Consider the following 26,338-nt stretch of genomic DNA (forward strand, 5'->3'; position numbering starts at 1 on the left):
AAGATACAAACACCATGTTACCAAGCAAAGCAGATGATAAATTGACCACTGTTGCTTTTTTATCCACACTCCCCCACTGCTTCCAACAGACCACTGGGCTATCTTCCAGATATTAAAAAAGTAATACTAGGATTTGGAGGACTACCCAAAAAATGCAATTAAAGGCTTCTTTCGCAAGAGTTTAATACATTTCTTGCAGTCCATGGAGACTGCAGTGAGCAGGCATGAGTCACAGCTCTGTCTACTGTCAAAATACAGCTTACACGTCACCATGGTGACCGTATCTTTGGGCTGAAAAGTGGGCGATGTGTGGAGAAGTGAAGCCTGCCCCCTCATCTTTCCATTTGTTTGCGGCCACTGCCCTGTGGAAACCAACATAAACGCAGTTTTTGCCTTATGGGGATTTCTGCTAATTGTTCTCCAGGATCAGCACCAAGACTCCCCAATTGACAACACACCTACATTAGATCGGGTTTCAATTTGAATTTGAAGATAAATCTGTCCCACCTGTACTGAAAAAAACTGGCTCACTATCCTCAAAATGTCTTCCTTCCCATGTCACTTTAACACTCACTAGACATCTACAATTTCCCCTGTATTGTCAAAGTTAGAGACGATCTGCTTAAGGGTTTCCAGTCACCTTAAAAAGAACCTTTTTATAATTTTTATCCTAAAAAATAACTGCCTTATTGTTAAGGTAAGCCCGGCCGTGCTATTTCACAGCAAACACTGTGAGGAATGGGCCCAGCCATGGGTGTGCCAGCCTCGACTGTGTGAGTGCACGGCACCCTATATAATCCCCACTTTTGACGCACTAATGCAGTGATTTCCAACCTGTGGTCGGGGACCCCTGGGGAACCGCGAAGCCTACCCAGCGGGTCAACAAATACTTAATATTAACTGATGAATAACTTGTATATAAATAAAGAAGCTAAACGTACAGTTTCAAAGTTTGAAATGTTCTGTGAAAGTGAAGACATCTGATGTTGGAGGCTAAAAATGAAGTTAGTATCCTCAGATTGATTTGTGAGAGCAGTGCAACGGCATCATGCAGAATAGAGTATGGACGATGAGTGGCCTCAATTCAATTTAGAAACGCTCCAACCCTCCTATTAAAAGTACAATTTTGATTTTTGTTATATTTGATTGTGTATTAAATAGATGATTTCATTATTTAGGTTTTTTTTGTCCTGTATTGTTTGTGTATCATTTAGCGGATCAAATCCTTGAAAATGCTTAGGTCAACACCCTGGATTCTAGTAATAAATCAGTACGGGTCCCCGATTCCTATATTTCTTTAGTGGGGGTCCCCGGGCTCCAGTAATGATTAAGTCCAAAGAAGACAAAAGGTTAAGAACCACTGCACTAACGCAAGGCTGGATCCTGAGCACTTTACATGCATTGTAGAATCATGTCCATCCTTTCCTAGTTTAATAATTGCATTTCAAGTTGGCCTCATGGGGGAATTTACTCCACTTAACTGGTCACCACTTCCTCATTTTAGGGGGGCTGAAAGTGTTCCCAAATATCTTTGGCCGAGATCAGATGTAGAATAAGCAGTGAACAGACTTGAAGTGTTTTTTAACAACGTTTAATGTATTTCAAACAAAGAATATAAAATACTATTTATGTTTTTCTGTAAAACTGCTTCTAATTATTTAAACTTGAAAATAAAAATCTATGCTTTTATTTTCCTTTAACGATTGGTGTACACGAGTGTCTGAAAGGACACGACTAAATATTTCGTTTTACATGTAAATAAGTTTTTTTCAAATGTTCCAGCAGCACTTGAAGGTCCCATGGGCTCCCATGACACTTTATCCCGAAACTTGGTGGAAACAAATGTTTTTGTAAGGTCAAAAATGGTTAAGCTTATTTTCTAAACTCGAAATCATTATAAAGCTACATTCATTTAGCCTTACTCCTGCTTTCAATTAAAGTTGACACAACTGAAACCCCACTCCCACAAAACTGCATTTTTGATGTAACACTCAAATTCAAAAGGCAAGGGATGCTATTTATCTTCAGTCATATATATAACTTTTATTTAAAGTACCCCAAAATGTGAGGAAATAAAGGGCCAGATGTACGACCCTCAGTGTTTGTGACTCACAATTTGCATTTTTTGCGACTCGCAAGATGTACACCAGTGTCTGAGACACTGTTTGCAATTCCAAAATGGTTGCAAGAGACCTGCCTCATTAATATTCATTAGGAAGGTTGCAATTTGCAACCCATTGGGAATGGTCAGCACTCACAGGGATGATGGCCTGATGTGACTGTTTTTTAAATAAAGCAGTTTTATTTTTTTAATGCAGCCCGTTTTCCGTGAAGGAAAACAGGATACATTTTAAAAATAAAATTTATAAGTTTTCTTTTCATTTATTTTCTTTTAGAGTGGGCAGTGGTCCGTGGGACCACTGCCTGCTCTGAAAAAATGTTGGCGCCCCCATTCACAAAGAGGGAGGGGTCCCTTAGGGATACCTTCCTCTTTGTAAATGGGTGACCACCTCCTTTACAGAGTTGGTAAAGTATAAATGTTTTGCAACCGCACACCAGTTGAAAAATATTCATTCATGCAAGTGAGATTCGCTATTAGGAAGGGAGGCCCTAAACACGCCCCTTCCTAATACCGAATCGCAAGAGCAAAATTTGATCCGGTAACAAGTTACTGAGTCACATTTTGCATTTGTATATGTCAAAAAGCATTTTTCCGGTCGCTTTGTCAGTAAAAACGCTTCATACATCTGGCCCCTAGTTCGTCACATATTTTTTTGTACGCATTGAGTCTAGCGCTTAAACAGTTTGAAACATTTTCCCAGGGGCGTAGCTTGGTCGGTAAGTCTAGAGGCAGGGGATATTTTCCCAAAAATCACGCTGGTATATAATGTAAACATACATTATACGCGGGAAAGGAGTATGAGAGGTGTTTCAGGGGCAGTGGAAAGGGCACGGAATGCAGATTGGTAGGGGAACTAAGTGAGGGAAAACACAGTATTTTATAAACTTACCAACATTTTTGAAGAGTTTCAAAACAGGGAAAGGCACAGAGTGTGCGCGCGTTTTTGTTTGTGTGTATGTAAAAAAAAAACTCCCCATACCAGACTGAAAGCACCTCTACCCATCTATTTACCATAAAACAAAGTTATTAGAGGGGTTTAACTGCCCGAAACAGCACCCTGAAGCTACGCCCCTTCATTTTCCCCAGACAGATTACAAGGTAAAACTGCATCACGTGACACAAAACATCCACGTTACCACCTACAAACACCGGTGATAATTGTGGAGCTAGAAATCAAGTAAAAATCTGTATTGTTTAATGTGACATGCATCATTTTGTGTCCAAAAACGAGGTAGGGTCTAGCAGAAATATGTCTGCTAATGGATTTTACCTCCTGATTTCACACTGTGCAGTAAATGAGCACCACTGAGCTTCCTTTAGCGTTATGTATTTGCCTGTACCATACAATTTCTTCTAATCCTGTGGTATATTTTTCTGACTTATGACTTTTATCATTTCCCTCTGCTTTCCACACTGCGTGGTCTGTGCGTGGGGTGCATTAACAAAAACTGAACTATTTTTAAATGACCTGAGTTTTTGTTGTAAGTAGACTATTAGAGGTCTAGTGCTTCTCAAATTCTGCAACACATCGTTAGGTCCTACAAAAAATAAAACACATTTAATACCATACTTCTTAGTAAGTAGCGAAGTCACACAACAAATATTAGGTGACAACAGTTTCCAGTTTTATTATACTAAATAATAGATATCACAACCTCAGAATAGGTTACACCCTACAGAAAATTACATAAAAAGAATTGATAAACATATACCACAACTCATTTGGGAAAAGAGAAGGCGCAATGAGTTGGTAAGTGCCAGGCTGGGTTCAGGGCATAGTACCACACAGGAAACCGCACCATACTACACTCACTCGGACATTAGCAGATACCAACCCTGGTTAGTGTGGGGCGGCGACAATTACGCAACTGGTTGGGTTCAGCATAGGCCCAGCCTGGCAAAAGATTTGTCCTCATTTGGCAGTGCTAGGGTTGCCAGACTTCAAACCGATGGTGAAACACAATCAGATGGGCCACAAAACTTTGCCTAGCTGGAACCTCTCTCTGACACAATATTTTTTATGCTTTAGCCTTGGCTCAATATTATAAGTGCTATATTGGTCAGAGTTTGTCTGGCACAATAGCTTCCTCATGTTTTTTAATTTGCAATAACACAACAATTTTGAGAGCCACTTCTTCTCCTGGCCCAGTATTTATGCTTTGGCTCAGTCTTTCTAAATATCACAATTTCAGATATTACACACACTGGGCAGAAAATGTTCTAATGGAAATATAAATGTTTTGGAGGTATCAATGAACAATGCATCTGGTGCATTGGTATAAATTATAAAGTACAGTATTATTTCTCGAGGTCTTTCTCTCTGTTTCTTCTTGATTGTGGGCTTTTGTGCATGCTGGAGAGGGGGGCTGTCAGTGAAGCATGTGAACTATTAGAGCTCAAGCAACAGAATTATGCAAATTGCTCCCAAAATCCCAGTGGCAAAAGAATTTGATCAACTACACCTTCCGTTTTTCCAAAGCCCCTGCTTAGAAGAATGAAAAATGAAAGTGTTCCATTCCAAAAACCGAAGGCACGAAAGACTTATCGTATGAGGCACCATCAGTTCATTTTCTGACCTGCTGGGGATGTTTTCACGATTAGGTTAATTAACACCAAAATAAGCAAAAAACACATATAATGAGCTGGTCTGGGACCACCAACTATATTTTACATATCTACATTGACAAATCATTAGTGCACTTTTTGGTAGAAGCCTCATGGCATAGTGCCCATTTATGTTGAGGCACTACAGGTCTCCAGGTTTGCCCTTAAAACAATCAAAAACAGTGGAATTGAAGAAGTGCTTGATTTTCCTCAGTCAAATTGAGTTGGGAATCTAGAGATTGGCTTAGACGACTTCTTTCAACAAAAAATACATTTTTACGGAGTATATGTTTGATAAATAACATTACTCTACCACACTGTTTCTAGCAATATATTCTTCTAACACCAGCATCCAAAATACACCCTTAGATCCTACACCACCCAACCACTCCGAGAATGTATTTCTCTCCACTGTGTACACTTTTTGTGGAACAGTGGATGTTTTAGACCACAGGCCTCCATTGAGGTGACGCTGATGGCCGACGCCCACTCTGAAAACTGTTTCAGCATCACTGCCTCCTCTTGCGTTAATTATGGGCTCAAAATGAAAACAAACTTACATCTCAGAACTGTCAATCAACTGATGTCATCATCAAACCTAATCAATGAGACACTTCCATCCGGAGAGCCCAGTAAACATCAATGACCCTTTAAGTGTGCACTTTTTCTTACTTCCTAAATATCTGCCAGGATAACCCCGTTTGGTGAACAGGATTCTCTGGCAGCTAGAAATTGTTTATTCATCTAACTTTGCTAAGTTTGAACTGAAACTTAGCAGTTTGTTTCTATCAAATGCTGATCCAGTATTAGACGTTTTTATGAATTCTGTTAAAACATACAAACTTGGAGGCAAAAAAAAGAGAAGTTGCGTTCATAGCATTAATCATGGCTCCTCACAGCCTTCAAAAAAGTTAATTTGGTTAGTAAACCTTTTGCATATTTGTGCAGGAGACAGGTCTGCAAACTCGCACGTGACTCTACTCTCTTTCAGCTAGGGCCATTACACTGCAGAGTGTGGTAGCAGGAAAATGATACAATAATAACTTGTTTTTATACAGCAATTCACACCGCACACCTGCCAGTATAAATAATAAATGCTACTATTACCTAATTTAATCTTACTCAATTTACCGAAATGAGATGGGTCAAGGCTTAGTATGATTCGGTGACCTAAAATCACTGCATGTGTAAAAAGCAAGCACTTACTCATTTAGCCACATTGCTGGATATGTGCAGTGTTGTGAACTGGGAGACTGGAGTAGTCAGCCATATGCCAAAAAAACATGTTATAATCATTGGTGTAACGAAACTGGAGAGGGTGGGTGGCTGCACGGAACATGGAGGGGGACCCCCTCCAGACTCACTCAGGGCAAGTGCTGTGCTGAGAGGGCCCCCTGGAATTCAGCACCCCCACCCCTCCGCACCTCAGAGACTGCGGGGGCCTTTGTTCCGCCCCGGGTTGTAAACAGTGTATTGAGGTCTTCCTCGCTGCACTCTATTGCTTGAAAGAACCTGGGGACTGTATGACGGTGGGCAAGAGAGCTCTCCGTAAGCAGTTTCCAAATGCTAAGCTCCCCCAGATACCATGTTATTAAGATGCGACTAGAAATGTGCTTGCCTAAACCCAGTCCCAGTCTTGCGGGCTGTGAGCAGATACTCAGTTTGTACATTGACTTAGGTAAGTGTTTCCTCAGAACGTCGAGCCAAGATAGAAACTTAGGGACAACTCAAGTTTAGCACTCTAATTTCAGACCGACCCACTGAAAATACACAGTCTAAAACGTATTTCTCATTCTGAATATACCGATGGATTTTCATGGGTTTGAGGTAATGTCAGCCATTACTGGGAGATATAATGTCCATAATATGGATCCGTGTGGTTCTGAAGGCTTCTGATCATTAACGCCTTAACTAATTTTTGCAGGGCCAAAAAACTAAATTACAACACTCACATCACTAAATAAACTCCTTGTAATGGGGAGACACAGGTGAGATGTTGTCCATTTACTGGCCATGTGAATAACTAAATTTAGCTTAAGTAGGTATAGAAAAAAATCAGCATGAAAGACAATAGCTAATAATATGGAAGGCAACCTGTATCTAAGGATGTGATATAAATACCAATATAATAATAGTCTCTTAGTATGTTTGCTTGATACATTATTTAAATCCATTTTTCATTTAGTCACCATCCCCAAGACTGACTTCATAAAGCAATAGTTAAGAATACCAACTATGTTTATTTTTTTATACTGTGCAATTAAGGCTTCGAGCTCCTTATCCTTTTACCTCACTATTTATTGTACATAAAGTACTGTTTAACCAGCAATTTCTGAAATGGAAGTAAAGAAATGACTGAAGACCGCAGTGCCCCTGAGAAGATTGGCATCCATATTTGTGGACTCAATGAATTTATGTAATTTTTTCTTAAGACTGAAACTTTAATAGTGATAGACTGGAGTGGGATACTGCCCTCTTTCAAGCAGAACAATATTTCCAAAATAAAGAGGGATAAAACATATTGGTTGTGAAGGAGGGGGTTAGCTGTAACTTAGCCCCGCCTCCAAAGTTTAAATATTAAAATCCTAAAATCACATCCGTGTAAGGGAGCTCTATTCCTAAGGTGTAGGGACTTCCCACCCACTTACTGAAGGACAGACACAAAGCATAGTGCTGTAATGTGATCGTGAGGATGTAAAATTTCGCCCCACTTACGTTAATCAAACTGTTAGAACGAATAATTCTGTTGAATACTACTCAAGGGAACTAGGATGCCCTTATGGGGTAATGGAATTCTTCCACTAAAACTTGAAAGAAGTACTGGAAACTTGAAGGAGTGGGTATACTCCCTCAAATAATATAGCCTTATAGCCCGTCGTAGCAGGCCATACCAACCATTAAATGCCCACTTTGGCTTTGGCTTTTAGCAAGGCAGTGGGCCTTTAATGGCCTGCACCTATTTAGAGGTGAAATATTTAAAAGTAACTGAGTTCGTTTTTTGAGGAAACTACATTTATCATGATGCAATGGGGCAGATTATTTGCTGGGATGTTAGGCAGGTGTGCTCCTAACTGTTTGTGACTTTAAAAAGGCTCCCTTGAGCCACTGGGCTGACGAGCTCTGGAGCATGCCAATGAAGAGGTATTGAAACCGGATGATTAATGGCAGCATTTCCAGCACCCCGCAAACTTGTTCTCTGGTGAAGAAGGGATTAACCCAGAAACACATGTGTCCAGAGATGCACAGCAAAGGCTGCACCTATTTAGAGGTGAAATATTTAAAAGTAACTGAGTTCGTTTTTTGAGGAAACTACATTTATCATGATGCAATGGGGCAGATTATTTGCTGGGATGTTAGGCAGGTGTGCTCCTAACTGTTTGTGACTTTAAAAAGGCTCCCTTGAGCCACTGGGCTGACAAGCTCTGGAGCATGCCAATGAAGAGGTATTGAAACCGGATGATTAATGGCAGCATTTCCAGCACCCCGCAAACTTGTTCTCTGCTGAAGCAGGGATTAACCCAGAAACACATGTGTCCAGAGATGCACAGCAAAGGCTGCACCTATTTAGAGGTGAAATATTTAAAAGTAACTGAGTTCGTTTTTTGAGGAAACTACATTTATCATGATCCAATGGGGCAGATTATTTGCTGGGATGTTAGGCAGGTGTGCTCCTAACTGTTTGTGACTTTAAAAAGGCTCCCTTGAGCCACTGGGCTGACGAGCTCTGGAGCATGCCAATGAAGAGGTATTGAAACCGGATGATTAATGGCAGCATTTCCAGCACCCCGCAAACTTGTTCTCTGCTGAAGAAGGGATTAACCCAGAAACACATGTGTCCAGAGATGCACAGCAAAGGCTGCACCTGTTTAGAGGTGAAATATTTAAAAGTAACTGAGTTCGTTTTTTGAGGAAACTACATTTATCATGATGCAATGGGGCAGATTATTTGCTGGGATGTTAGGCAGGTGTGCTCCTAACTGTTTGTGACTTTAAAAAGGCTCCCTTGAGCCACTGGGCTGACGAGCTCTGGAGCATGCCAATGAAGAGGTATTGAAACCGGATGATTAATGGCAGCATTTCCAGCACCCCGCAAACTTGTTCTCTGGTGAAGAAGGGATTAACCCAGAAACACATGTGTCCAGAGATGCACAGCAAAGGCTGCACCTATTTAGAGGTGAAATATTTAAAAGTAACTGAGTTCGTTTTTTGAGGAAACTACATTTATCATGATTCAATGGGGCAGATTATTTGCTGGGATGTTAGGCAGGTGTGCTCCTAACTGTTTGTGACTTTAAAAAGGCTCCCTTGAGCCACTGGGCTGACAAGCTCTGGAGCATGCCAATGAAGAGGTATTGAAACCGGATGATTAATGGCAGCATTTCCAGCACCCCGCAAACTTGTTCTCTGCTGAAGCAGGGATTAACCCAGAAACACATGTGTCCAAAGATGCACAGCAAAGGCTGCACCTATTTAGAGGTGAAATATTTAAAAGTAACTGAGTTCGTTTTTTGAGGAAACTACATTTATCATGATCCAATGGGGCAGATTATTTGCTGGGATGTTAGGCAGGTGTGCTCCTAACTGTTTGTGACTTTAAAAAGGCTCCCTTGAGCCACTGGGCTGACGAGCTCTGGAGCATGCCAATGAAGAGGTATTGAAACCGGATGATTAATGGCAGCATTTCCAGCACCCCGCAAACTTGTTCTCTGCTGAAGAAGGGATTAACCCAGAAACACATGTGTCCAGAGATGCACAGCAAAGGCTGCACCTGTTTAGAGGTGAAATATTTAAAAGTAACTGAGTTCGTTTTTTGAGGAAACTACATTTATCATGATGCAATGGGGCAGATTATTTGCTGGGATGTTAGGCAGGTGTGCTCCTAACTGTTTGTGACTTTAAAAAGGCTCCCTTGAGCCACTGGGCTGACGAGCTCTGGAGCATGCCAATGAAGAGGTATTGAAACCGGATGATTAATGGCAGCATTTCCAGCACCCCGCAAACTTGTTCTCTGGTGAAGAAGGGATTAACCCAGAAACACATGTGTCCAGAGATGCACAGCAAAGGCTGCACCTATTTAGAGGTGAAATATTTAAAAGTAACTGAGTTCGTTTTTTGAGGAAACTACATTTATCATGATGCAATGGGGCAGATTATTTGCTGGGATGTTAGGCAGGTGTGCTCCTAACTGTTTGTGACTTTAAAAAGGCTCCCTTGAGCCACTGGGCTGACAAGCTCTGGAGCATGCCAATGAAGAGGTATTGAAACCGGATGATTAATGGCAGCATTTCCAGCACCCCGCAAACTTGTTCTCTGCTGAAGAAGGGATTAACCCAGAAACACATGTGTCCAGAGATGCAAAGCAAAGGCTGCACCTATTTAGAGGTGAAATATTTAAAAGTAACTGAGTTCGTTTTTTGAGGAAACTACATTTATCATGATGCAATGGGGCAGATTATTTGCTGGGATGTTAGGCAGGTGTGCTCCTAACTGTTTGTGTAAATAGCTATTTGAACCTCTGCCCCTTGAGGGCAGATTGTCCTAACATAGAAAAACAAAACCCTCTCGGAGCTCGAGGGAGATGAACATTCACAGCAATAGGTGTGAAAGGAGGTTTAAGTCAGCCCCTGGTTCTCCCATGGCTTGGCTAAACTGTGTTTTCTTGTTTAGCCAAACCAAGGAGACCCAGGAGCTGGACAGCATTCTCCCTCCCTCCTTTCAAGGCTTATGACACTGTGAGCTAGGGAGGGGGAAGGATCTAGTGTGGCCTGCAGCACAGCCTCTACCTCTCACTTTCCCATGCCCAATCCATATATTTTGGAGAGGCAGGAGAAAGACAGAGGCTGTATATTAGAACATTAAAATGTTAGGAGCAGAGAGCCTATACCAGTTAATATAGGCTTCTGCTGCTCTATTGTCTTCAATGGAGTTATCAACATTACAGGGTTCTAATATAGCTTTATAGCCCGTTGCTGAGGGCTAAATCGGTTGTTAAAGGCCCTGGACCTGAGTTATAGGCCTGAGCCGCAGGTGAGGGCCTTAAACGAGTAAGAGGGCCTTTAACACCTGGTATAGCCCAAGGCTGAAGGGCTATAAGGCTATTAGAACATTCTTCCAACTGAGGGTTGAATGTTCTACATTTAAAAAAGGGAGAAACAGAAAGAAAAATATTGGAATGGTGGAGCAGAAGGTTTATACCAGCCATTATAAGCCTGGAGCTACTCCACTGACTTCAAAGGAGCTCTCAACATTCCAATGTGCAATTATGTTTTGTTTTAGGGCCATGCTCTTATAGAATAAATTGGTTATGTTTGTAACATGGAAATACGTTTCCTTTCTCTGTGCCTTTTGGCATCAACTACTTTGGTTGACTAAACAAATGATTTGACATTTGCAGTGCTTAATTTGTGAATAAAAACGTGCCGGTGCCCAAAGCCCTCCTCTTAAACATGCGGCTGCTGCAATTAAATGTGCGAACAGGGACTACTGAGGTAGCGTAATCCTGAAGCTATTTCGGGCCTCTGCAACCCATTTAAAGCCACTCCCTGCCTCTTCAGCGCACTCTTGCAACTTTCTGCTTTTTCCTAATGTGACGCTTTTTCATTTTTCTCTTCCTCCGTCTTTCCCATATGTGTCTTTTGCTCGCAGTAGATGGTTGAGGTAGAGAAATAAGCGCCGGCCCTAAAAAATAAGTGCCGGTGGTCCACACCGGAAACAACAAGCACAAATTAAGCACTGGACATTTGTTTACTAGTAATTTTGGAGATAATATTGGGCTAGATAGGTAAGAAATGTCAGAGAGATGTGTGTCCATTGAAGAAATTGGTGACTACAAGGCACAAATCCTGGCAGAATATCTAAGTCTCCTTATCTAGAGTCTGGCAGATGCATGATATCTGCCAAAAACCCACAGATGTCCCGTCAGACTTATTTGTAGTGTACAGGGACTCTACACAATCAAAATAGGTCAGGTAAAAAAAACGCCACTTCTCAAGAGATGCCCAATGTTCACCAACCTCTAAATAAGCTTCTGGCATTTTATCCTTCAGAGTTCGATAAACAGAGACCCAAAGCAACCAGCAAGAGAAACTATTTTGTAATAATCTACAGAAAATGCAGAATATTTCTACTTTAGAAAATTATCGGTTCACTTTTCTTTGGTTTTGTGGAAGCAAAAACGTTACTTGTGGGAACGGAAATGATTCTTCATTACAACAGAGGTAAACGTTTATTCACAACACTAACATTAATAGTTACAGCATGGAGCAAGGTAGGATAGAGAGGTAATAATACCTGTCCACAGATCTGTCGAGGGATTGGCAGCTGCTGGAAAGGGAATCGGCGGGGCTGATGAATGGATCCAGTACCTGCTATGGACAGGGAAAGAGAGAGAGTGATGAGACCATGTACAGCAAGATGCTTGGTAACAGTCATCCAAAAACAGCAAACAAGTGCTGTGCTTTCTTTATTAAGTATAACATGTTAGAAAACCAGTAACACATATCCCGAGGTCAACTCACCAAGAATGGAGTCACTAGACATAAGTTGCAATGGTGCCAGTAACTTTTTAGGGTTGAGCCTGCGTATCGTTTGCGAGACACTGTAGTAGTTAGAAAGGGCTCGGAGCCCCGTCCATGTCACGTCAGTGTCTTTCATTGGTTTGTGGGCTTGCCTTTTAAAATATGCTTGCTTTCATTAGTGGAAGGCATGCATACGTCATGCCTTTTCCGGTGGTTAGCCCTCCTCGAGCGCAGCGACCAAGTACTGAAAACATACGAGGCTCGCTGTTTTCCGTCCGGTTGGTGGACTACTTTTTCTCTTTTTTCGCAGCACCATCTCGCTTGTTTGGCAGCGCAATCTTGCTCGTTTTTTTTCCATTTAATGAGGCAAGAAAAGTCCGGTTGGGAGTTTACAACTGCTACTAGCTCTTACTCTGAGAAATGTGAGACCCGTTGCATTGCAAATGCTTGTTTGTTAAGGTTTCAAATGTTCCCATCAAAGGCAAATGCAAACTTAAAGTGTGATTACTGAGATATATTAAAAATGCAAGGGTGAATCTGATGTCTCTTTCCATATAAGCATTTTGAGTTTTATGCTCAGAAAGCAGAAGCAGAGAAAGCAAAGCAGTTACACAGATTCCTGAAACGAAAATTGTCTGTGTCCAGCACATTTCTGCTGACTCATTTAAAAAACAAATTCTAGAAAACAAAACAAATCTTACCTAATAATTAAAAGAATCAAGTGATTTTGTTTTCTAGATTCTATTTTATTAGGGGTATTTTCAAATATGGAATTAGCAGTAGTGGTCAGAGGAGATTACACAAATGAAGAGGAAACAGAGTATTAGAGTAAGCGACACAGTACATCAAAACTAAGTAAACCCCATGTGACTTTTTTGTTTTTAAAGAAAAATCTGTTTATTGGTATTGGCTTTAAAACCAAACAACAAAAGGAGCGAATTTAAACAGACCGTTGTACACTGCATTGCATAGGTTGGAACAGAGAAAAACAATGATCCTTCCACCCTGGCTCCCGTATACGTCTCGTGGCTCACCCACCACCCCGGATCATTAGTTTCCGATAAAACATTTTGATCAACAGACAGCAAACCAAAGTCAGTCCCGTTATATACTGTACATGGGTTGCCTCTATATGCATTCCAGTATTCCCATATCTTTGTAAACATGCCCCATGTGCTTTTTGGTTGTCATGTACAAGTTAATGTGTCTTAGTTCATAGAATTAGGTATTAGCATACATTATATTACATTTGTATGATTAACACACTGAGAAAATATATAATAAAGGCAACTTCATACTAAAATATGCACAAAAACGCAGGCTGGTCTATTTCGGCCCTTGGATAGTTATTTAGCGGACATTCACCAGTATGGCGGTGGCAACTTTTTGTAAATAAAGATATTTTCAATGCCTTCTGTAAATGCGCTGTATTAATTAAGATGGTCTAGAGAAACTGCAAGGTAGCCATTAGTGACTAATAGTCCTAAAGTGCACAAATAAAGAACATTAGAGTTAGTGACTGTACTCTCACCCAAGCAACAAATTAAAGCAATAGCAAAAAACTAAAATATTTTGGTAGAAGACATATCGCGCTTTGGAAAGTTGAAGACACTTCACTCAAACAATCTAGTTTCAGTCTTTGAATGCTTTTCCTACATATGTATATGAGCATGGACTAATTATATAACTTTTTCTACCTGATTTCAAACAGATAAATCCAGTTTAACAATTTGTCAGGACTAATGTTTTTGCTTTTAATAGATACCAATTTTTTTTTTTTTTTTTGACTAGCAGTGATTGTAGTGACACTTACACTCTGATCCATGGTCTCAGGAATAAACTCTCCTTCGCTGTTAATGCTGGTGTAGGAACCCTGTCGAGCAATCTGCTGCTGTTCTTCTGGAACACTTCCAGGGGGAGGGGAACTCCGGCCTGTCTGCAGGGAACCTAGAGGCACCGTGAAAAAACAGTTGAGTCAAGCTGGAAGAGTTCAGTCGATTTTTCAGCGGCTCCTACTTCTGTTTGCAGGAGCTGGCTTTTTTTAGAAGATCGATCAAACTCAGTCAGGACACATTACAACAGAAAATCCCTCATGGTACATTCTGTTGTTCCTGGGACATCAAGACCCAAAGCCTCATCTCAGAATGCAGCTTCATAAATGTTTGGTTTATATTTAGAAGATGAGTCCAGGTCAGTGGGGAATGTGTGTTTCTCCTTGTAATGAGGCACACCATCTTTCCAGGACTGGGCTTTCATTCATCTGCCACAAGGATTTAGGGAGCTGGAGTGTAGGCTGACATAAAATTAACCAATAGAACTTGGACACCAGATTGCAACCGGTGGTCTGGGGACCCTTGGGGCCACAAAACCTCCTCGGGGGGTCCATGACTACTCACAAAATTAAATAATATGAACAGATTAAAAAAATATATATAAATAAAGTGGCTCAATGTACAATTGAACATTTTAAAACATACTGTAATTGTCAAGAAATTTGATATTGAAGGCTAAAAATTAAATTATTATCCTTAGACTGATTTGTGGGAGCAGTGCAGGTGCTTCAAACAGAATACAGTATGGACGATGTCTGGCTTCAATTAAATTTAGAAAAGCTCCAATCTTCCTTTTAAAATTACATTTAAATTTTTTTAATTTATATTTGTTTACAAATTAAATACAATGTGTTATCATGTGTGTATGTGTTTGATGAATGCTTGTTTCTGTATTTACTTTGTATTGTTTTGCGGTTCAAATCAACAAAAATCTTAGGCCACGGTACCTGGTTTCCAGTAATGATGTAGTTGGTGGGTGGGGGGGGGAGGGTGAGGGGGGGGTGATGGGGGAGGGTTCCCAGATTCCACTAATGATTCAGTAGGGGTCTCTGGGTTCCAGTAATGATAAAGTGGGGGTCCACATAAGTCAAAATATTGAGAACCACTGCTCTAAGCATTTAATTCATCTGTTAACCTTCGTCTGGCTCACCGTGGGCTTCGACATTATGCAGAATGTCTAACATAACATAGCATTACCAAGTGTACCTAAAGATAATTGTTGTTTCAGTTGTCATTTCACATATGGATCTCCAGAAGAGTTCTCTCCTTGAAGGTATAAAGAATTTCAAATCACATGGCTGAGACAACATTGTTAACTTTTTCAGCCGGCATCTTATTTTAGGAGCAAGACATTTTCCTTGAGCACCCAATCCAATAAATCACGAATCATAGCGATAAAAATATGATAAGAGATCCACAGTACCAAATACATAATAATTACATGGGATTCTGAAAACTGGATCCCAACACCTTAAAGGGAAAGGAGCTGTATTTGTTTTATGTTACGATTTGAGAATTAACTGTAAAATATTTGGTACTACCGCTTGATAGTAGATGTATAAGGAAATTCTCATTCATACTTATCTTTAGGTTGCATCCTTTTTTTGATCACCATATAATTCTAGATTGCCTTTTGTGGTACTGTGAATGCGATAGAAGTTTCTGATTAGCAGTGACTACTAGCAAGTTGGTCTATGTGTATAGTTTTAAATGACTAGCACAATTTGGTGGATTTTACAGCTCTTTGTGGTTTCTGGGATACACCAGAAGACTCAATATACCAAAACAAACAATGATACAAGGTTGAATCTTTTGGAACACACATATTTTTACTTTTTTGCACCTCAGTCCTGCAGAAGAGGGGAGGCCCATTCTAGAAGGTAGTAGAGCCATCTGCTTTGTTAGGGTCTATGTTATTCTTGTTGTCTTCTCTTTTGTAAGTAAAGAGCTTTCTTCTTAAAAGATGTACCTTCTACTAGATACTGAGTTTATCATGATTTATGATTGAGTCATAATGAGTCACAATGTATCTGATTTGCAAACCTATTACCACCTCTATAGTAAGTCTTGATGGTTCGATCTAGCTACCCTTGCTGAGGCTTATATGGGAATAGAGTGAGTTGGCTGTCTAATTGGAGTGAGACAGCCTTCTGTGGCTCTGGGATGCCACTGGTGAACGGTACCCAGCAAATGCACTGCCCACAAACCAATGACTACATCTGAACCACAGAAAAGGACACACCATAGGATAATTCAATAAAAGCATGATCAGCATATGTTGAAGCACCTTATCCAACCATCCCCATTAAGGTCATAACCCAAATACCTCAAAGAAGCTGTTGTCGCTGAAGATATGAGATTCCAGGACTTTGGCCTAAAATCTCAGAAAAAAAGAGATCACACGTTCCCTGCAAGGGACCCAGAATGCTGACCACAGGGGTGAACAGGAGATATTAATGTAAGGGTTTTCAACCTCATCACCCAGTCTTAACATTCCTCAGGCGACGATCAGTCTGTCAACTAATTCAGTGGCACTCAATGCCAGAGAAATGCCATGTATGGCAGAGATGTTCAATGATTGTGTAAAAATATTTTAGCAGAGGGGAAGATCATGACACGTTTCTTGCCTTCACTACATTAGCTACGAGACCAGTGCATAGAGGTACTGCTGAAGATGTTCTGGTTCCCGTCTGAGGCCTGGGAAATATTCAAAAGGTAAGGAATCTGCAGATAGAAGTCTCTATCAGAAACCCATCTGTTTTCAGGTTGATGGATATCTCTAGAATACTGATTGGCTCATTTGGAGGTGCAATCAAATATATAAAATACTCTCTGTAAATGGTATTGAGATGACTGGTGTGCCCTCTTCCACTTTTACATTGACCGAAAACGGTATTTACAACAGTTTTTGAAGCATGGCATTTTCCTTCAATGTATTGTGAAGCGCATGCAAATTTCTCCAATGCACTCTGGAGAAAATGCGAGTGTGCACATCCAGCGCTGGCAATTTGCGTGAAATCTCTGATGTGTCTTAGGTATAAAACTGCAACAAAAAGGTGATGGATGGAATGCTTGATTTAGTGGCTGAGATTAATTAAGCATTCCTTTCATCACTTTTTGTATGCTTTAGTATGTAGCCCTAAGTGGAATGCTTATTCCGAGACCTGGGCCCAGTGCACACTGTGTCACTGGAACAAAGCTATACCCAGCTGATGAGCCCTTAACAAGGGCAAAGCCAGTCCTAGTTTGATTGTGTTCTGGTTCAGGGAGGACCTGGCTTGGCAGTTCGGGCTGGACTGTTCCCAATTGTGCAGGGTCACGATTGAGTTGCATATAGCTGTGGCATGGTGAGGCAAAATAGCAATGGACTGCGATGGGCCCTGAGTAATTACCAGTGGCTGAGATTAATTCAAGCATTCCATCCATCACCTTTTTGTATACTAAGTATAAATCCATCATGTACACTTAGGACTGGTGCTCCCAATGAGGCCACAGCCTGACTCATAATACAACTTTAACTAGTACTATTTCTTGCCCATGTTGGTAACTTACAACGTGCTTGCTCCAAACGCTAATTACCACCATATTATAAAAATAGGATTCTTGAGGTGATAATCTGTGGCAAGAGCATTGGTGCATATTTGTGCTGTGGCATTTTGTTGTAATAGTGATGTGTTTTGTGGATTTGTGCTGCTGTGTATGTGTGCTGCATTACTGCAATATGATTTTCTTGTGTTGAACTACAGTTACCTTGTAGCCGCCTTGCGCTCTGCTTTGAATGTTTTGTTGTAATGTGCCCTGTTATATTTGTAATTGTGTTGTTATTTTGCTCGGTGTATGCTATGGTGTGATGTTCTGTTGTTTACTTTAAATTTGTCAACCAATGCAGCTACATTTCCAGTCAAAAGCAGCACATTCCTTGAAAGTTCCTGTGACAAGCAACCATTTACCACTGTCTAAGGTCATAAAATACCATTTAACTACCTAAAAACAGTGGGTCCAGCTTTATGTGATAGTCCCCACTAGTCACTGTTTAATTTAGAAAAAGACCTGGCTCATATAATATACCAAATGCACGCCAAAGGTAACTTCTCGCAACACCACTGAAGCAGAAAGGAAAAAAAATAAAAAAATCTGCGATCCCTTAATGGCAGGAAAATTCAGGCACAGAAACCTCGCAGCTGCATTAGAATTGTTTACAGCAACTGTTGCTGTATACAGTGTAAAAGGGCCATGAAAAGTGAGAGTGAAAACTGTTGTATTTTTGCCCACTGGGAATATGTGAAAAAAACAGCAAGGGAAGTTAAACAAAAAAACAATGCTTTTATAAGCCTACGGTTGGTACCTTGTGTTAGCAGCAACACAGCTTTTACTTCACGGGATTTCGAAGGAGGGCAAGAAGGCCTCTAAAGGAAACCATATCTCAATGTCCTGCAGAAGATGCCAGCATCCGTGGCAGCGCCCACAAGTCTACAACCCATATCCAAATATTCAAGTTGTGTTTATTATTTATATTATCATGAGAAAAAGCGCAGGGAAAACAAACAATGCCCACCTAACAGAGGTAAGAGGAGACATTTGAAAAAATGGCTTCTGTCAGTAGAGCTCTGAAAACTGCAATATACCAAGCACACTGTTATGACATGCATTTTGAACTTATTTCACCTATGGACCAAAACCTGTCATTAGCACCACCAAATAGCTGGTGATCGTTGTGATCTATAAAATCGTAGCTTGACGTGATATACATGAGATGATTGATTGCACAAAAAACAAAAAACTATTTCTGAAAGCATTTAATGATTTGATTTTGAAGCCTGAAGAAGGTGGAATAAATGTATCATTCTCCAAAGTTTGATGATATTTGTTGTCTTTGAAAAAAACAACTTTTTAAAATGAGTAAGACTCCTTTGGGTACTCTCTAATTTATAAGGGACACTACACATACTCATATGAATGGGTGTAAATGTGTGCTTATGGAAATTAATAAACATTCGATATAGGATGTTGAGTTATGAGCACAAAAAAACTTGGTATTGAAGACAGCAAGCCCACTGTGCAAATTTACATTTTCGCTCAATCAGTTTGGGGGTGTTTTGTTCCCCCTCCTTCTCTTGAGAGGCAGTTCCTTATTAGAGTTCATCTCTGACTGTTTTCAGGGCGGGAAATGTTCAGAGAGGGTTTGTGTATAGGCACAAACTCATGAGTTTGTGGGCGTTCACCCACAATCAGTGCTCCTCACACTTGGGTCTGCCTACTCTCCACCCCCCGGGTATCGCAAGAGGCAGGAATAGCTTTGTATTTATTGTTAGATTAGTGTTATGATAATGTTGAGTTTTTGGTTTCAGCACAGCTGTAGGATTGCACACTATGCCGGTGGCGGCCCCTCCGCAATGGCTGAAAAGTGTCGCCCTACTGGCTAAGAGAAAAATAAAATGATATTTCACTATAATTTTTATTTCATCGTGTGAAGGGAGGGGTCGGGCTGGGCCACGGGAGGAGGGAAGGAATAGGAGGAGTGGAGTACACTAAGTGCGCATGTGTGTTTCGCCGGCCAAACACACATTCGCACTTAGGTTTCTCCAACCCAGCTGTGCTGCACAGCCAGGATGGAGAAACTGCACAAACCCAAATGCATCGTCTGAGTGGCAGACCAAGGTGCTTAGACCAATCTTGATGCCGCTTTCATGCTAGGTATAGCATGAAAGCAGCACCAGGAATGCTGGGGAGCCTGTTTTGGTGTCCTGGTGAATGCTGGGACACCAGAAGCGCAGAGGAGCGAGGAAGCATGAGGCAGTGGCGGCAGCGGGAACGGTAAGTGTTTTGTTTTATTTGTTTATTTGTTTCCCCTTCCCCGCGATCCCCTCTGCAGCCCCTTGACATTTGCAGTGGTCGCCGCTGTGTATTCTAGTATTTCAGGTCTACTGCACCAAATATACCATTACTGAGAATAATATTACTGACAATATATTACATTGAATAAGCTATGCAATCAGTAGTGCAGTGGCAGCCGCCGCATATGTCAAGGATGGGGAACAGCGGAAACAAAAAAATTTTAAAAACACTTACTGTTCCCACTGCTTCTGCCTGCCACCTTGCTCCTCTGCTCTTCTGGTCTTCCAATATTCAATGGGACAGCAGCACAGGCACCCCAGCAATCCTGGCACTACCCTTAAGCTATACCTAGCATGAGAGCAGCGTCACGATTGGTCTGAGTGGATTGGTCTGCCACTCAGGCAATGCACTGGGGTCTGTGCAGTTTCTCCATCCCAGCTGTGCAACACAGCCTGGTTGGAGAAAACTAAGTGTGCATGTGTGCTTGGCAGGCCTAAGACGGCAGGCCAAACACACAGGCGCACTTAATGCACTCCACTTCTCCTCCCCCTAACATGGCCCAGCCCCACACCTCCTTTCACATGCGGGCTGAGCCAGCAGCAGAAAAATAAAATGATAATGAAATATTGTTTTATTTTCCTGCTGCTGGCTCTTAGCCAGTGGGGCGACACTCCTCCGCCATTGCGGAGGAGCCGCCCCTGAGTATATAACATACTTGTACTGACATACAACTATTTCAAACATAATTCTCCAAAGGCTACATGTTTACAAAATATTCCCAGGTATTCATTATAAAGTAATGCAACTACAGTATAAAAAGATGCCAAAGTCAATGCACCTGTGTGCTCCTATTGTACTCATCAAAGAAGGTTATATTTACTACTGGTGCTAGGGTGGGTTCATTGTGTATAGCAAAAGCCTAAGCTGGACATTAACCAAACACCTGATTGAAAGTAAGTGACCAGCCATCTGTTCTATTTAACATGGCAGGAATAATACCTATGCTTACCCGTCGAGAACTTGCGTGTCCTTTCGGAGTCCTTGTACAGAGAGCCCATGATATCCCCCATCGATTTGGATATTCTCATGTCATGCTGCTTACTGTTATTGGGATGTAGAAACTATAAATCATGACAAAATGGGAAAAAAGGAATCAGCTGAGATTTAATTTCAGAATATAGCATAAAAAACGACCATACCACAACAAGCAACATCCAAAGAAATGTGTAAGATTCAACCTCTTTATGTTACAGTATTTTATGGCAGTGTTCTACTGCCAGAGGACTTAGGGCCATATGTACAAACACTTTTCCCCATAGACACAGAATGGGGAAAAACCTTTGCTACATCTTGCCCCTATTGTGCTAATTTGATGGGGTGGGAAAATGCACTTGCACCAAGTTACTTAGGCAAGTTAAACTCCTATCAATAGCCTTAAGCTGCGTACACCAGGGAGGATGCTTCTGAACTACAAAAGCCTGCACTGAGAATAGCCCACCACTTCAGCAGGTACCACTGAACGTTCCAACAACAAAGAGGCCTTCCGTGTTTGAACATATGACGCATTTTGGAGCAGTGCATTGCCTGGAAAGAATAAACTGAATGTTGAGCCTACCACACTGTACACAATCTGATGTGGTAATTTGCTGGAAGCTAATGCAGCTGTACCAATAGGGGCCAGGGTTTGATGGCCATCTGAAACCTACTGCCACTCAAAAGGAGGCATTCTGGAACAGCAGCAATTCCTTAATGAGATGCTGCATCCTACTAGGTAGAGAAGATGTGACAATGCTGCGCTGCATAGTAGGAATTTATAGAAAGTAGCTTCTGAAGGGGAAAACCTATGCAAACGTCTAAGCCTATTGAGGAAAATTTAGAAGTTGCTTTAAAATGATCAGGTATCCTCGATTTGAAATCAAAAAGAATCTATGAATTCAGCAAATTTGACATATATGGCCAACAGCCAATAAATTAACCCGGCCAATATGTACTCTCTCAGGGGTAAGATTTCACCTCACAAACCACAACTTTCATTTTGATCCAGGTCAATTTAAGGTAGTTGGCTTTCATGGCGGTAAGGAAGGTCTGGAGTGTGATGGACGATTTGAGGGGCCAGAGTGGAAAACAGACCAAGATGTTTGTCATTACACAAAAGAAAGATTGATTTGAAAATCAGTGATTATGTTTTCCAACAAAACAGAGCTCTGGGACAAACCCTGAGGTACCCCAGGGATGATGTCCTCTGATGCAGATGTCTATTTAAGAATGGTAACTCCAACTCTCGGTTGTCCGACTCTACCAAGTAGAATACTGTGATGTATGACAGCGAATGTCTGGGCTAGCCTGACCAGCTGGGCACCTGGGAATTTCCCGCTTAAGGCCTCTTAACTTGCACTTTATAGTGTGAATAATTTACACAGTTGGTCTTCAAAACCTAGCCTTCGCTGGTATAACATTGTGGAGAAAACAAAAGATTTTCCAAGTAGCGGAAGTAACTACAATTGTGCAGACAGAGTAAAGAATTGCTTTCGTATTTTTTATTAAAGAACTTTGGAAAATCAAGTACAACACATCATTGGAACAAAAAAATAAATATTAGGACACCCAGATTCCTCAATTTTCTAATCATGTCTTTAAAATAGTTACAACAGCCTGCTTAAAAATGATTTGAAATGATTTATCTAAAGCACTTGCTCCCTTTTTCAATACTAAACCAATGACAGCAGATGTAGCGTCAGTTTTACACTGAGAGTTGAGTGCCACTAAATACTCAATTTCTAAGTCGTGACAAAAAAGGACAGGTGCTCAAACCCCTTTCAGTAGCCTTAACACGTTAGCCCAGTCACAGACCCTATAAGGTCTCTGAACACCTTTTCCTAGCAGCTCCCAATGCAAAGGGTTCAAACAATACGCACAGGGAGACAACACTGGTTGTGGTTCATATTTTACAACTATGTCTTCATTATCAAAGGCAGGTTATGATTGTTTCACTTTGGAGTCAACTCCAACCCTGGTCCTTTCCCGGTAGCACTGGTAATGGACCCCCACACAAACCAAAGAGATACCTAAGGTATTTGGGTTAGACTTTTGATCTCACCCTCCAAGTACCTCATAAGTTATTAAAACTGACATACCCACACTACTGAAAGGTGTTGAGAAGCTACACTAACAGGGGATATGTGCTATACAAGCGCCCACTGAAAATAACCATTGCCCAACATGATGAGGTAGGATCCGGGCTCAGCACAATGCATTCTGTGTCATCTTCTGATTCATATTTCAGCTTCGATGACCTGTGTCACTCAGGTTCAAATCTAAACCACTTGTCATCACTCATATTAGGATGCCATTTTACTTTGTATCACACTGGCCATGTATTCAAATAATGTAATCCATTATTTAAAAATGTATTGGCCTATGTTTAGCTTCCAGACATTAATCAAAGTTTTCCACTTTAAAGAGTATGAAAGACAGGCAAATATATAATTTCAGCGACAATTCTAGATTTCTAAAAAACGCCCATGGGACATGGGGGAAATGCATTATATACATAATCCTGCATAATGTAAAGTGCACAAATCCAGACAGCTTTATCATTTTTGTCACGGGAAAATAAAAGTTGGACAACAAAGTAAAGGAAAGAAAGCAAATCTCCACTGGAACATATTCATATTACCCATTACTGGAACAACATACAATATGATTAGTAATAAAGAGAATTCCAAACCATTAGAACTCCAGGAACAGCAGCACCCGCCACAATGGAATATCCTGCACACCTCCATGCGCCCTCCTAGCCCATGACCTTACAAAGCTGCGCAGACCATCTAGAGACACGCGCTCACCGTGGACTTCTTCTGAGGCTTGACGATGATCCTCAGGCTCTTCATGGAGGGGCTCATGTCCAGTTGCTCCACAGCCTTGTCCAAGTCTTCCTGGCACTTGAGTGGTATCAGCAGCTGGAACACACAACATGAATGCAGCGGGATCAGATGCGGCCAGTGCAGCACGCGACAGTCACAACAACGCTCCTAAATGCACAGGGTTTTCTTAAAGTGATCTCTATTTTCAGATGTTTGGGGATCCAGGAAAAGATGAGGCTTGATTCGAACGTGATGTTTTGGGTCACATGGAAAGGGGTGTTGCCCTCTCTGCGGGACAGACACATAAATGTGTCCAAGCCAGAATATATAAAATGCAGTGCACAACAGGCCTGCACTGGCCCATCGCTTTATGGGAGCTGGCCTTGCAGCGGTCACATACTGTACCTTGCAGAGAGTCCGCTCACTCTGGCAAGGACATCGCCACACGCAGCTGCCATTTTCCTTTTGTAGGAAAAATGTATTTAAAGAACGCATGCAACCGGTGTAAAATATATTTGGCACACGTAAATACCAATTAGTTAACAGGCTCCTTCTTTACGATCTGTGGACTTAAGGGTTGTAAGCATTTTGCGCCCAAGACGAAGAGTTCCATTCGGTACAGATGGCCAGTGCTTACCCAACCCTCTGGGCGGGAGAGACGGCACGGCGCTGGCCCTTGGAAAGGAGTTCGGTACACAGTGCTCTGTACTTCAGAGGATCATTGCCAAAAATAAACAGCTTCAAACTGACTCCGTGTACATTTATGCATTTCCCTCTCTGGGAGAGATGAGGTCGAGTAGCCAAATTATTGTCTGTGGAACACGGAGGACTGTCTTCAGACCCTAGCTTCGCTATATGACCGATTGGCGTGATCCTGAGCAAATCATTGTGTCTCATTGGGCCTCAGATCTCTTGTGACCAAAACGATAAGTGCCCTGAAACAGACTAGCCCTCCCTCCCATCACAAAGTACGTTTGAAAGACTGCCCATAGCTGCCAATAGCTTATGAGTCGGTCTCTTACTTAAGTACATGTGACCTGCACTGTACTGTTTCTTTGGCATGCATGCACGTTGGGATTCTGATTCCGCTGGACTTTTTTTTATAGCTGTATATGGAATTTATATTTTTAAGAAACAAATCCGCACCTTTAGAGGTATGTGGTCAGCACCTGGGGAAGAGTGACATGTTGTGATCACTACTAGGATGTGTTTTGAATGAAAGGCTTTGAACTCCGACTGAAGAGAAGACACTTTTCTCCGGGAAGCGAAATCATCATCTCTAAACAATAATTGGCAAAGCCAATAGGTTTCACCTACACAAGAGCTATTGGCTTTGTCAATGTATTGTAGCCATATTGTGCAGCAGCGTGGAGTGGAGCAGAGTGGAGTGGCATGGAATGGCGTAGATTGATGTGGAGTGACGCAGGGTGGAGTTGCAGAGAATGCCAAAGAGAAGAGTGAAGTGGCATAGAGTGAAGTGGCATTGAGGGGAGTGGCACAGAGTGGTGTGGAGAGGCGCAGAGTGGAGTGACATAGAGTGGAGTGGCATATAGTATTGTGGAGTACATCAGCATAGTGTAGAGTGGATTGGAGAAGAGGGGCGTAGAGTCGAATGGGGTAGACTAGAGTTGCGTAGAGGGAAGCGGCATGATGGAGAGTGCTGTGGAGTGCCGTAGGGTAGTGTGGAGTGCCGTAGAGTGTCATGGAGTGAAGTGGTGTAGAGTGAAGTAGTGTAGAGTAGAGTGGCGTAGAAGAGAGTGGCATAGAAGAGAGTGCCACTGAAGAGACTGGCATTGTCTGAGGTGAGGCAGGGTAGAGTGGCATTGTGTGGAGTTGCGTGGTGTAGAACACAGTGGTGCATAGCAGGTGCCAGAAAGTGGAGTGGCATGGAGTGGATTGAAGTGGTGTGGCACAGAGTAAAGCGGAGGGGCATAGAGTGGACTGGTGTAGAGTGGTGCAGAGTAGAACGGCCTATAGTGCACTGGGATAGAGTACTGTGGTTTACACTGCAGTGGCATAGAGTGGTGCAAATTAGGATAGAGTGGTGCAGAATGCAGTGATGAAGAGCAGAGGGCAGTGGTGCAGGGTGAAGTGACCTACAGTTGAGTGGTGCAAAGTAGAGCACAGTAGTGTAGAGTGCAATAGCATAGAGTAGAGTGGTGTAGAGTGCAGTGGCATACAGTGCAGTGATGTAGAGTGCAGTGGCATAGAGTGCAGTAGCATAGAGTAGAGTGGTGTAGACTGACGTGGAGTGTAGTGGTATACAGTGCAGTGGAATAGAGTGGAGTAGAGTGCAGTGGCTAAGAATAGAGTGGCGCACATTAGAGTGCAGAGGTATTAGTGTAGTGGCATAGAGTGCAGTGCTGTACAGTGTGCTTGCATAAAGTACAGGGTAGGGGGTGAGAGGTAAAAAAGTAATATGGAAGGAGGATGGGTGGTAGAGAATACAAGCTAGAATGGATATGGGACATGGATTGAAAAAACACACACTCATATGGAGTGCCTAAACACAAATAAAAAAGTAGCTCAAATTAGGGAGCAGTGAATGGACTTGGTCCATGGTCC

At 41.7% G+C, this 26,338-nt stretch overlaps 1 protein-coding gene across 3 annotated transcripts in view; it reads right to left on the reverse strand.

Moving 5' to 3' along the window:
• Window positions 1–26,338, reverse strand: part of LOC138261743 (mitogen-activated protein kinase kinase kinase 3-like) — a 377,725-nt gene that overhangs the window by 57,375 nt on the left and 294,012 nt on the right. For 2 of the 3 annotated variants that reach the window (XM_069211063.1, XM_069211060.1), the window contains exons 6-9: window positions 23,756–23,869; window positions 20,920–21,031; window positions 14,057–14,190; window positions 12,017–12,093 (exon numbers count right to left, since the gene is read on the reverse strand). In XM_069211063.1, the coding sequence (XP_069067164.1) occupies window positions 12,017–12,093; window positions 14,057–14,190; window positions 20,920–21,031; window positions 23,756–23,869 (437 nt within the window). The remainder of the gene's footprint in view (window positions 1–12,016; window positions 12,094–14,056; window positions 14,191–20,919; window positions 21,032–23,755; window positions 23,870–26,338) is intronic. The other variant, XM_069211062.1, reaches the window with a different exon arrangement.

The sequence above is a fragment of the Pleurodeles waltl genome, chromosome 10 (genome assembly GCF_031143425.1).
Source record: "Pleurodeles waltl isolate 20211129_DDA chromosome 10, aPleWal1.hap1.20221129, whole genome shotgun sequence".
NCBI classification, from domain to species: domain Eukaryota; kingdom Metazoa; phylum Chordata; class Amphibia; order Caudata; family Salamandridae; genus Pleurodeles; species Pleurodeles waltl.